Source organism: Electrona antarctica, assembly GCF_951216825.1.
Source record: "Electrona antarctica genome assembly, chromosome: 20".
In the NCBI taxonomy this organism is placed as follows: Eukaryota; Metazoa; Chordata; class Actinopteri; order Myctophiformes; family Myctophidae; genus Electrona; species Electrona antarctica.
Window position 1 is genome coordinate 25,614,832 of NC_136801.1, and position 13,241 is coordinate 25,628,072.

Consider the following 13,241-nt stretch of genomic DNA (forward strand, 5'->3'; position numbering starts at 1 on the left):
ACAGAGTGCATGTTCGGGTCTGATAAGTCCTGGAAAACATGCGCTGTGATTGGCCAGTAATCACTTGAGTGGCAGTGTGACTTATCGTTCTGCTACAGATAAGAGCTTTTATCATGTTCTTCTTGCATGTTGCAGGTGGTGTCCAGTAAAAAATATACCCGGCCGCTGGTCCTGAAGAACAACAGACCTGCGGGAAAGGGGACCATCACTGTGAGTATCTATGCGGGCAAGAGTGTGCTGTGCGCGTGCGCATGCACGCCTTATTGTTGGTGTTTTAACACTATGTATTTTTGTCACTCTGTAGATCTGTGCTGAAGAAATAAATGACAGCAGGGTGGTGAATTTTGAGGTGGAAGCCAGGAAGCTTGACAACAAGGTAAAATTAATTGATTGAAATTGAACATTTATTAACATTTAGCAAAAAAGAATGCACAGAAACGTCAGTTTAAGGATTAAACACAAGAAAGAAAGTGTATTCAATTAATTGAAAAATGTAACAATACAAATGCAATACTATGCAAAAACATATAAGCGAGTAGTAATCAAAAAGAAAAATATGTACAGTAAACAGCTGGGGGGAGGGGCATTTATGGTCATAGGCTACATATCGTTGACTATAGCCTTTATTTTCTGAGTTAAGAATTGTCATTTCATTAACACCAGAAAAAAAAACCTGCTATGTTCCTCCTTATAATTATCATTGCAGGATTTCTTTGGCAAGTCTGACCCATACCTGGAGTTCTACAAGCAGACAGAAACTGCATGGCAGCTGGCCCATAGAACAGAGGTAAAACTCCTTGACCCATCCAGCGGTCACTATCCTGTCAGTACATTCCGGACATTCCATGGGGCAATGAAATGAAATGAAATGAAATTAAATCTATATTTACCCAGGGTATCTGGGCTAAGCTCAAGAACTTGTTTCCAGCCAGGCCCTGCTCATAGAACACATTTCATCGTAGTGGTTGATGCCTTGTTCAAGGGCATTTCAGCGGTGGTAATTTTAACGTGTCGGACGGCTGGTTCGAACTGGGAACCTTCCGGTATCTAGACCGCGCCGCTATCCGTTCGGCCACCGCTGCCACAAGCTCATGTTACGCTGGGGAGCCCTGGTTAAGCACCCCCTTCTCTTGTAAGAAGGGGGCTTTGAGAGAGACACATCTCACACAGTCTATGTTAGGTGGGAAATGCAACCCCCGCTATGATGGGATAGGTGTCTGTAGTACTCTCTCTGAATGAGAGAGATACTCTTTAAGAGTTTTAACTAGACTGTATTCACTCTAATTAACCAATACATCATCATTTTGCTATGATTACATGCTTTCATAGAAAGAAAAAAAACACAATGACAGTCATTCTAATAAAAGTATAGTCACATTTTGCCTTTCAATAAATGAAAGGCAACACGACAGACTACACTAGAGTGACATACATTAGGATATTTGCTATTGTGATATGGCATAAGTGTTATATAAAAAATATAAAGATCGGTATCGGTATGTCTCAAAATAAAATGACAGGAATCGGATCGGGAGCAAAAAAACGTGATCGGGACATCCCTAACAGAGATTGTAAACTGAGTGCAGAGAGAGGGAAAACATGCAACACAGTACACAGGGAGTACCCAGAGAACCCAAACAAACTGGATTTGATCAGTTAGCCAGATGACAGAATTACACTGTCTGTTAGATTTTTATCTTGTAATCCAACTCTATAACGTTATCAAAATAAAAGCTGTCATCATAATACGATTTTTGCATTATTTTTGATAGATTGACTGATTCTGGCTGAATATGGGATTAAATTCCCTGTGTGTGTGTGTGTGTGTGTGTGTGTGTGTGTGTGTGTGTGTGTGTGTGTGTGTGTGTGTGTGTGTGTGTGTGTGTGTGTGTGTGTGTGTGTGTGTGTGTGTGTGTGTGTGTGTGTGTGTGTGTGTGTGTGTGTGTGTGTGTGTGTGTGTGTGTGTGTGTGTGTGTAAATTTGACAATTTATTATTAATGGTCCAAAAAGACAAAGGTTTCCAGTAAGTAAGTCTTTTTTTTTTTTTTTAGGTGGTACAGAACAACCTGAATCCAACATGGAAACCTTTCAAAATCCAACTGCAGTCTCTCTGTGGAGGAGACATGGACAAACCAATAAAGGTAAAAAATGCACCCAGCCTCTTTAGCTATTTGTATTGTATTTGTAATTATGAATTTGTTATGCTTAATAACTCCAGGGCTGGTATATTGGTTTGCATGGCATTAAGTTAGCTTTATATTATTCTCTGTTCAAGAGAGAAAATGTCTGTCTGGCATAGTAGTGGCTATATACTGTAGAATATTCCACTTTTAGTGTTTTGCTAATGCTAGTTTGAAATCAGCCCTTTTCTTTTTCAATCTCCGATGCAAACATGTTAGGAAGAGAGCGGGTTCCTCTTTTTGCGGAACAAGTGAGTGGCCCACGGTTTCACTGTGTTTGTCTTTGTCCAACACTCCATCACTGGGTGAAGGGAAGTCGATGGAAAGTAGAAGATGTTTGCAGGTCTCATGCAAGGTTCTCTCTCCTCGTGCTGAATGCAGCATTCTGTTTTTGGATGGTTTCCATTTGCATGCGTTTGCTTTTTGTGAGTTTTGGGGTCCAGGTTGGTGGTATTCCATCATGCGCCATGGAGGTTCGACCCCATGATATCTCCCATTCACTTGAATTATGTTTTTTTTTAAATATATTTGTATTTATAATTATATTACCTCCTAGCTTCCACAGGGGGTTACATTTATCCAGAAAATAAGCTGTGTGGTTAACATAAGAGAGTTTTCATTTTATTCTACATACATTACCATTGTTGATATCTCAGCTGTGAATTCAGAAGCTGTTTGTGCTTTTGTTTACTTCAATTAATTGCATGTGTGCAATGTGTGTGTTGTTGTAGTAGTAGTAGTGAGACAAACTGAATACCTTTGTTTGCAACAGAGCTTATTTTCTTGACCACTTAAACCCATATACTTAGTTGCCCGAATGTCTCCGAACGGTCTTTACTTGGTCATCTCCTTTTTTCCCTCCACACCAAATCTCTTCTACAAGATCACAAGTGAACTTGCAGATATGCTATTTTCGTAGAATATAGCATATATATTATATAAATATAATATATATAATATCAGTGAAACCACCTGGGGCAGTCCACGTTGACCACCACCATGACACATAACTGAATACCACGTTTTGTTGTTGTTGTTGTTTGCATGTTTGACTATTAAGTCCCACACTGCTAAGTGTTTCTATCTGTACCCAGGTTGAGTGTTACGACTACGACAACGACGGCTCACATGACCTCATCGGCACCTTCGAGACCACACTGACACAACTGCAGAAAGCTGATAGAGCCTCTCCGGTCAGATGAAGAGATGTGTGTGTGTGTGTGTGTGTGTGTGTGTGTGTGTGTGTGTGTGTGTGTGTGTGTGTGTGTGTGTGTGTGTGTGTGTGTGTGTGTGTGTGTGTGTGTGTGTGTGTGTGTGTGTGTGTGTGTGTGTGTGTGTGTGTGTGTGTGTGTGTGTGTGTGTGTGCGTGGCATAGCGTGCGTGCGCGCGCGCGTGTGTCTTCTCTTGTCAATAAACATTACTGCTTTTGTCTATAAAGGAGCTTGCACATTGCTTCGAATTTTGCAATGTGCAAGTTCCTTAACATACACTTCCTCCCTCAGGCGGAGTTTGAATGCGTCAACAGTAAAAAGAGACAGAAGAAGAAGAACTATAAAAACTCTGGTGTTGTTAGTGTGAAGCTATGCCAGGTACAGAACTGTATTTACAATGATTTGCAGACTGCATGTTTGTAGGCCTTTGCTGCCATGTAATTGTGACAGGGAAATAAAATAACAAACCTTATGTAATAGAGGTGTTGTAAAAGTGTGACATCTAGTGGCTGAATGGTGTTTAGTTTAAATTACATACTCCTTACTGTAATGAATATTCAACATAATTGTATCATGTTGTCTAAACTACCTGGGTGCAGTACTTTAAACAGTGTTTGTTTTTTTGGTTAGTCCAGTCATTAGTCCTACAACTACAACCTATCTCAAACCCTCACCCTAAACCTAACCTCCCATGGGGCAGCACACCTAAACCTAACCTTAACCCATGTCTAACCAATGACTAGTCTAAACTAAGTATGCACCCCAACTACGTGTGTTTTGATGCAACAGTACAGTGTCTTTATGATACAATACATACTATCTAGTAGTGTATTCGAACCCAGCTTTCACATATACAGGTATACTGCTCAGCCAAAGAGGAATCGGCCCTACCATGAGACATATTATTGTATGTTTCAGGCAGAGCTACTTACTTATATTACCGCTACTTACTAACTAGCTTCATGTTTCACATTTCAGGTGGTGAAGGAGTACACCTTCCTGGATTACATCATGGGAGGCTGTCAACTCAACTTCACGGTGAGTACTGGGCTCTGTGGTAATGATGTAGTTTCATTTCCTCCATCCACAAATCCATAACTTAAAATATGTCCGCACCCCCTTCTCATTTCTTGACTAGGTGGCTATTGACTTCACCGGCTCCAACGGGGACCCCAGGACCCCCCAGTCTCTCCACTACATCAGCCCGCAGGGTGTCAATGAGTACCTTTCTGCTATCTGGTCCGTGGGCACTGTTATCCAGGACTATGACAGGTGATTGGAGTGGTAACACTGTCCGTTTACAATGGAGATATTGAGATCATGGCTCCTGTCGATTAGCTTGGCTCAGGTTGATGGCTCATTTATGAAGCACAGAAGTGAATTAATAAAAACACTGGTGTAGAACACTATGCTACGGTTCGACTATATATAGTAGTACACATATATGGCAATTTGGGTAGTTTGTATTAAACGCTGTTCCTTGCTGGTCTGTGTTGTCCTGTCTAGTGACAAGTTGTTCCCAGCCTTCGGCTTTGGAGCCCAGATTCCTCCTTCATGGCAGGTAAATATGAATTCTCACGTGAATGCGTTGATCTAATCTAAACACTATAGCAAAATGCTGTTTTTAGTTTGGTTATTAGATTACCACTTTCAAACTAGGAGCCCAAGTCTTGTTTCATAGGATTTGTATTGAACAGCCATAAAAAGTCTGATTGTTTTGTTTCTTTACATAATGCTTTTCACAGGTTTCTCATGAGTTCCCCCTCAATTTCAACCCAGCGAACCCATTCTGTGCAGGTATGTTTACAATTTAGGCATATCGGGCTTGTGCTTGAGCAATTTTCGAGGTTCCGTTGTTAATCATCTACACTCAGAAAAATTACGTCTGGAGGTTTTCAATTCCAGTCCTTGGGGACCCCCCAGTACTGCTTGTTATCTGCCCTACCAGGTCATACAGCTACTGTAGTAATTTTATTTATTTGCTTTTGAACATAGCAAAATAGGTAATGAGCGAGATATGCATGTCGCAAAAGGGAATTAGCAGCCTCCGCTCACCCTGCATACAGTCTTTAACCCATTGAGACCTGGAACGCATCCATGTCACGTTAGCGTTTAACCACATTAACCATTAACCCATTTTGGGCGGGAACCCCTTTTGGTGTTTTAAACATTATGTTATAATTTAGCTATTGAAAAATAGCAGATCTACAAGCTCATAGCGCGCCACCGAGTGGCGCGCTATGAGCTTGTAGGTCTGCTATTTTTGAAAAATCGTTAAAATGTGCCTCAAATCTTTCAGAAAATTGTCATGATTTAGAAAACTTTTTTTTTTAAATTTCGACGTCAGGCCTGAATGTGTTAATAGCTTGTTTCAAGTGCAGCTCAATCACCCCTCTTTACCCATGTGTCATGCAGAAAAAGGTTCTATTCATCTATGGCACGGGTGTATGCGTGAGACATGACTGCGACAGCTTCACACAACCTGACTAGACAACAGGTCTTTAATGCAGCAGCAGCATGCGGCTAATCAAAGCCTTCCATAATGAAAAGCTTTACCTTGCCTACCAAGCTTCACTGTCTGGCACGGTATGATGTGGACGTAGATTAGCATGGAATACAGTGACCTCGAATGCTACATCCGTTTCGAATGCCATCAAATGGGGACAAAATCACGTTTAATCAGAGCATTTAATGCTCCAGTAGACACGTCTACTGGCCTACCATATCTCAGTAGGCTGCATTCTGTGCGGTTGATCACAGCTACCAGCGACGTCACGCGTTGTCAACCGACCATGTGGCCGGTTAAGCCTGATATGAGGTTAGGGGACTTATGTGGCTGGTTAAAACTGATAATGAGGTTAGGGGACTTACGTGGCCGATTAAGACTGAGGTTAGGGTTAGATTTTGTGTTTGTAAGAGTTTGTAATGTCGGGCAAAGTGCGTCGCCACTGTCAAAACAGTAGCTGTGATCAAGGCAGATTGCAGCCTACTGAATTTCTCAAACGTCACAATATAACCTTTCGTGCTGTAGACGGTTGCGGTAGTAGACGCATAGCGTCTACTGGAGCATTGAATACTCTGATTAAACGTGATTTTGTCCCTTTCAATGCATTGGTGGCATTCAAATGCTAAATGTATTATTGCTGTTATACCACATTTTTATAAAGATAAAAAAAACATGATCCCGGCTTACTATATCGGTGCCATTCTGGACAGAGATTATTGGCACTCATTAGAATGCCTCTCAGAATGCAAGGTCAGAAGAACGAACCGGTATAATATAGTCTCTGTTGGGTGGAAGCCTCATTATGTCCAAAACTGTTTGTTTTCAGGATTAAATTTCAAACTTGCAGTTCTGACTGCTACTTTTGATGCTTTTGTGTGAAGCTGTAGTATGATGAAGTTGCACATTAATTTACAGAAAAACACAGATTTAAAATATGTAGATAAGACGCTTCTGCCCAACAGCGACGATATGGTTTATAGACAGTCCACCTTTTTAGGCACATATAGATTGATTGATTTATTAACAGTTAAGAATTAGAAGAACAGAATTACAGTACATTTCAAGCACAACTCAATACAAAAACTGTCAACTGTGAGTGGACGACCCAATAAAGCGTTACACTTATTTACAAGAGGGTCCACCTTTTTCAATTCATCATAACATTTAGAGACGTACAAATATACACTTCTATATAGAAACTGTTTTCATTTGCATGGTTTGACACACGGTTTAATCAGGACTGTGTGTGTGTGTGTGTGTGTGTGTGTGTGTGTGTGTGTGTGTGTGTGTGTGTGTGTGTGTGTGTGTGTGTGTGTGTGTGTGTGTGTGTGTGTGTGTGTGTGTGTGTGTGTGTGTGTGTGTGTGTGTGTGTGTGTGTGTGTGTGTGTGTGTGTGTGTGTGGTGCAGGTGTAGAAGGGGTGGTGGAGGCTTACAGGGTGTGTCTGCCCCAGGTGAAGCTCTATGGTCCAACCAACTTCTCTCCAATCATCAACCACGTGGCCACCTTCGCCAGACAGGCCCTCCAGCAGACCACTGCATCAGTGAGTGTTATGAATGATAAAGGGTATTCATCATTGTTTTATGAAAACGAATAATAAAATAGAAAATGATTCACTCGTGTAGCATTTCACCATTTAAGCACCATTTTTTTTAAAAAGGCCCGGGCCACCGCCGGCGTGGTGGTCCGGGGACCCTAGGCTTCGAATGCACATTTTTTAAAACAAGCACTATTAAAAAAGAGTTCAATAATTGCCGATCTACAAGCTTGCAACGCGTCTCAAGGCAACCATCGGCTTACAATGTTGAATGCTTCGTGATTGCAGGCCTTTGCTGCCTTATAGAGGTGATGGGGAAATTACAAAACTTAATGGAATGGAACGTAATGGAATGGACTAGATAGTGGCTGAATGTTTTGTTGACTAGTGCCCCTATACAGTAAGAAAGTACATTCATTTCATTTTATGTGTTCCAGCCATGATAATCTGTCCTACTGTTCGATATGGTGTCGTGTTTCCACATCAATGTTCCTGTATAATGCGTAATTTATGCTCGTCCCACAATGTTGTTGAATGCTAAAATTTCAGGTGTACAAACTCACAATGCCTCGCATGAGCTTGTAAATCGTACATTCTTGGCATGACCATACAGTACAAATCATATTATATAACTCTTCTCTCTTCGCAGCAATACTTTGTTCTGCTCATCATAACTGATGGAGTGATCACAGACATGGACCAAACGCGCACTGCCATCGTCAACGCGGCGCGCCTGCCCATGTCCATCATCATCATCGGGGTGGGTGGGGCCGACTTCAGCGCCATGGAGTTCTTGGACGGAGACGATGGTCGGCTGCGATCCCAGACGGGCGAATCCGCAATGCGAGACATCGTTCAGTTTGTGCCCTACAGACAGTTCCAGAACGTAAGCAATAGTTAGAACAATAGTCATTTTGGTTCGTGTGATGAATTAGTGGCTTAGTGTGTATTTGTAAAGCTGTTTGCTTTGATTTATTTATTAGATCCCCATTAGCTTGCTGTGAGACACAGCAGCTATTCTTCCTGGGGTCTTAAAACATATCATCATTACATTATTTATTTTATATTATTATACTGGTAATCCTGGTAGACAGATTTAAACAGAATTGGAAGCTGATATGTCACACTGTCGCTTGCCAAAAACGTGCAAGTACAAGTTATAAATTATTTGTTGTCTCCGTCAGGACTGTGTGTGTGTGTGTGTGTGTGTGTGTGTGTGTGTGTGTGTGTGTGTGTGTGTGTGTGTGTGTGTGTGTGTGTGTGTGTGTGTGTGTGTGTGTGTGTGTGTGTGAGATACTTCATATTACTCCTACAGATTTTGTCCAAACATCACGCAAATCAATACACATTATCTCTGTAGTCATGTGATCAAGATCGACTTGTCAGATTATGTTTCATCCTGATTGGCTTCTAATACCTCTTCTCAATATGCTTGCTCCCTGATACAGTAATTGCACATGCTTTCTATCTTGGAGTAAGAGTATGATTGGTTTACCTTGGACTTTAATATGAACTATTGTATTTTCACAAATCTGTCCTTGTGCAACACCATTTTGCAAGCCCAAATTATCCGCAACCCATGTACCCAGTTGTCACCTACAGTAGTTTATCTCTACTGCTTGTGTATTCATGTCATTACAGGCTCCCAGCCAGGCTCTAGCCCAAAGCGTACTGGCCGAATTACCTCAACAAGTGGCCTCCTTCTTCAGTTTATTCAAACTGAAGCCGCCTCAGCCCCATGATCCCAATCCTTCATAGGGTTAGCCCAAATATTTGATCTCAGCCAGGAGATTCATGTTTTTCATCCATGTCTTGTCTGTCTGTGTGTCTGCCCACAGCTAATCTCAAATACAACTAAGCCACTCAGCGTAATATGTTTTAGGCCTCAATTCTCAGATATGTGTCAAAGCAGTCAACGACAGCTATGTCATTTTATAATTGCTACCAACAACTAGCCAATTACAATTCCTCCTGTCCCTCCACCTTATGGAACATAGCAGAAGTAGACAATTGGTCACATTGAAATATGCTGGTGAAAGCCCACATTTGATAACACCAAAATATATATAACATTTGACAACATTGTCGTCGCTTTTTATTAGCGAAGCACTTTGAACAAGTGGTGCGGTAGCGTCTATATGACCAACACTGGCCATATATACAGTATATAAATAGAGCGGCGCAGTCCCAGGGCCCAGGAAATGATTCCCCGTTTATTTTCCCCATAGACATTTCAAAAAGTCTTTATTTAAAGACCTTTTAAGCCTCGTACAAAGCCAACTCGAGTTGGGAGAAATCATGACAACAAACACAATTTTTCGGGCCGAACAAATAATTAGAAAGAAGAAGAAAACGGCAGATTACAACACTTTTTTTTGTTGTTTTTCTTCTTTGTAATTATTAGTTTGGTCCAAAATATTGTGTTTATTGTCATGATTTGTCATGACTCGAGTTGGCTTTGTACGACGCTTAAAAGGTCTTTAAATAAATACTTTTTGAAATGTCTATGGGAAAAAATGCATTGGGAATTATTTCCTGGGCCTGGCGTCGTCATGAAAGGGGGCGGGACTGCGACGCTCTATAGTGCCCTTAGTGACTGTCCACACAAATTCACCTCTGAAAAATAGAGTCTAATTAGCATGTGACTCCTGGCGGGGATTCTATTTTTGTTTTTAAACCCTCTGCATTACCCATTTTACCCATGAAAACATCAGTGGTGTCAGTCTCATTTTAGTTCAAGGACCAACAATTCTGAAACTAACGTTTCAGCCAGGATGTTTTGTCCTGTCATGTTCAGTCCATGTTCGGTTGTAATTATTCCCATGAGCGACATACACTGACTCACACACAAGACTGCAAAGAGGAGAACTGAACTCAACTAAGTAGCTCTGGGAAAGACTGATTGACTGGCGTCGTGCAAAATGCTCAACAAGCTGCCTGCTACAGGCAGTGGTAGTGAGAGATGGCAGCGAGAGAGTGGAATGAGATCAGCTGTGGTACAGATAACTAATACATGATCGTAAATATTTTGATGAGATGATTAGGTGAATAAAGGGAGAAACACTTTATTCTCCTAATCATCTCGCAGGTCAGATTGGATCCCTTCACGGGCTGCATCCGGCCTACGGGCCGCTAGCTTTCCACCCTGATCTAGATTAATCTTTGCGTCAATGCTTTCATTAATTATGCACGGCATGCTGTTGGTCATGTACTGTAGCATTGTGACATGAAGCTCCACCGTTCTTTGCATGCTTGTAGACCTGCCTTCATCTGCTTGTTCACTCGCCCTTTTACCCATAGCCACTTAAACTAAACCCAATATACTTTGTTGTACATCATAGTGAAAATAGCCGATATACAAGCTCACAGCGCATTGCGCACATGTGTATATCGGCTATTGTAGATCGCCAGAATATTCTACTATTTTGGCCGAATGTTTTTTTTTAATTTAAAGATATATTTTTGGCTAGCCTTTATTGGATAGTGTACAGTATGGTGACAGGAAATGGGGAGAGAGATGGGGGGGTAACACGCGGCAAAGGTCGTCAGGATCGGGAGCCGAACCCGCGACACGCCGTCAGGCTGGCTTAGCAGCCTAGGTGCCCGGACCGCTACACTATAGCCGCCCAGGCCTTGGCCGAATGTTTGCCTATTATGATATCCCCAGAATAGAGACATTTGAACTGGGGGCCACTATTATTTCTCTTCAGTGTTTCTTGTCTCTCATCTTGGTCTTAAGTGTGGCACACCCTGCCTGCTACTTAACCTGGTGTCTGTTCTGCACCCCAGGGCCCTCGAGAAGCGCTGGCTCAGAATGTGTTGGCCGAGGTTCCCAGACAGGTGGTGGACTTTTTCAACACCATGAAGTTGACTCCACCCAACAACAACAACAACACCAGCCCGACCCCAATCCCTGCTGCCACCAACTAGCATGCCATAGTGGGACCCACACTATGACAAGGAACCAACACTCCAGACACCAAACACAACCAAACTCTTAGCACAAGGAATCCTCCAAAGTTCTCAAATGCTCCCCAACGCTTCCGCGGCACATAACGCTTTCTGCACTGCACTGACATCTGTACCCACTCAAAGAACCACTCCTTCCATCCACCCTGACCAACTGGTACCTCCTACCATAGTGGCTACCTGCTCAGTTGTTGGACCATTTTACAAAGGGAATTGTGCCAGAATATATTTAGCCATCGTCGGATTATTAACATGCATGTGCATTGGCCTTTTCTTTTTGTCAAAATCTATAATACACTTTCACCATGGGACCGAAATACTGTACAGTATGTTGTAATGGGGTGTTTATTGTGGGAAGAAGTCCAATTTAAAGCAGGCATTAGAAATAGCTGGATTTATGTTCCTCAGTTGGAATATGCCATGTCTAACCAGACTTAATTTGATATGTTGTCTACAGTCTCTGAGAAATGTCTACACTAGTAGTGATAGTACTGCTAATATTTAGTTTACATACATGTAAAAAATGTTTATTTTTTTCAACATGGATAACCTTTTATTTGCCACAAACAAATTGTTTGGTTTACAGTATGCTATTTGTTAGCTGAAGTATTAATTGCCTGTTCTGAGTAAATGCGATGCAAAGACTAATTTGTCTATATCAAAAAATATTTACAATATATAATCACAAAGGAAGAAATGTCAGTGTTAAGTCATGCTGTTATACTTAAATGTGGTATATCGTACAATACTGTATGTTGTAATTTTGCCGTTTAACTAGATTGTCTATCTGATTTGACTCATTGATGACGATTTACATTGGAACCTTAAAGGCACATTTATACATACAATTGTATACCAATTTGCTTACTGCTCTGCAGTACATAAGATGATATGTACCTAAGTGCCAATGATGACACTTGTTTTCTTCAGGAAAAAATAAATGTATACAAATAAACTTTCTAATTGTTAGATGTTTCTTTCCGTAAGAGTTGTAATATCAGGAATAACTGATCTGGAGATTCATTCTTAAAAGATGAAATTATCCTTTAATTGCATTCACTCCAGGACCATGGCCATATTACGCCATATTAACACACCTGCATCTCAACAGGATTTTGTAGCTTCCAGTGCTGTTTTATTACACTTACAGTTGGAGGCCATCGATATTGTCCTTTTCTTTTTGCTGAGGTTTGCGTGATCTGCGCAAAAGCACAGTTAACCCATTTTGGGCGGGAACCCCTTTTGGTGTTTTAAACATTGTTATAATTTAGCTATTGAAAAATAGCAGATCTACAAGCTCATAGCGCGCCACCGAGTGGCGCGCTACGAGCTTGTAGGTCTGCTATTTTTGAAAAATCGTGAGAATATTTATTTCAGAAAACTGGAGGATTTAGAAGGATTTTTTTAAATTTTGAGGTCAGGCCTAAATGGGTCAAATGATAAGGGACAATATCGGTGGCACCCAACTGTAGCAGTACATTGGCAGGATAAACATGCACTTAAAAGGTATAATGATGGTTTCTTTCTTGTGACAACAGACATGCATAGTTGAGTGGCAATTCACACAACATTCTGGCCCGGTAGGCTCTTGCATGCGGTAATCCACCCCTGCCCTCGGCAGCCTGGGTCCAAGTCTTGGGAACCTAGCTACCAGTACCACCAGTCTACTGTGGCACATATAACTATTGCCCAAAGTATTGAAATAAGCTACATTTTCATTCTACATACACTAGCAGTCTTGGCCTGGATCGGCTATTTTTGCTGTTTCTGTGTGACACTTTTATGACAATGGGTCTTAAGTGGTTAATTAGACTAATCAGACACAGTTTAGTTGAAATAA

At 41.4% G+C, this 13,241-nt stretch overlaps 1 protein-coding gene across 1 annotated transcript in view; it reads left to right on the top strand.

The window, feature by feature from the left end:
* Positions 1 to 12,354, top strand: part of LOC306913226 (uncharacterized protein) — a 36,745-nt gene extending 24,391 nt beyond the window's left edge. Inside the window, exons 20-32 of the mRNA XM_079489816.1 lie at positions 136 to 210; positions 305 to 376; positions 707 to 787; positions 2,052 to 2,141; positions 3,275 to 3,373; positions 3,683 to 3,769; positions 4,370 to 4,429; positions 4,530 to 4,663; positions 4,898 to 4,952; positions 5,137 to 5,188; positions 7,305 to 7,438; positions 8,082 to 8,318; positions 11,222 to 12,354. Coding sequence (XP_079345942.1) covers positions 136 to 210; positions 305 to 376; positions 707 to 787; positions 2,052 to 2,141; positions 3,275 to 3,373; positions 3,683 to 3,769; positions 4,370 to 4,429; positions 4,530 to 4,663; positions 4,898 to 4,952; positions 5,137 to 5,188; positions 7,305 to 7,438; positions 8,082 to 8,318; positions 11,222 to 11,362 — 1,317 coding nt within the window. The 3' untranslated portion in view covers positions 11,363 to 12,354. The remainder of the gene's footprint in view (positions 1 to 135; positions 211 to 304; positions 377 to 706; positions 788 to 2,051; positions 2,142 to 3,274; positions 3,374 to 3,682; positions 3,770 to 4,369; positions 4,430 to 4,529; positions 4,664 to 4,897; positions 4,953 to 5,136; positions 5,189 to 7,304; positions 7,439 to 8,081; positions 8,319 to 11,221) is intronic.
* The last annotated feature ends 887 nt before the right edge of the window (positions 12,355 to 13,241 follow it).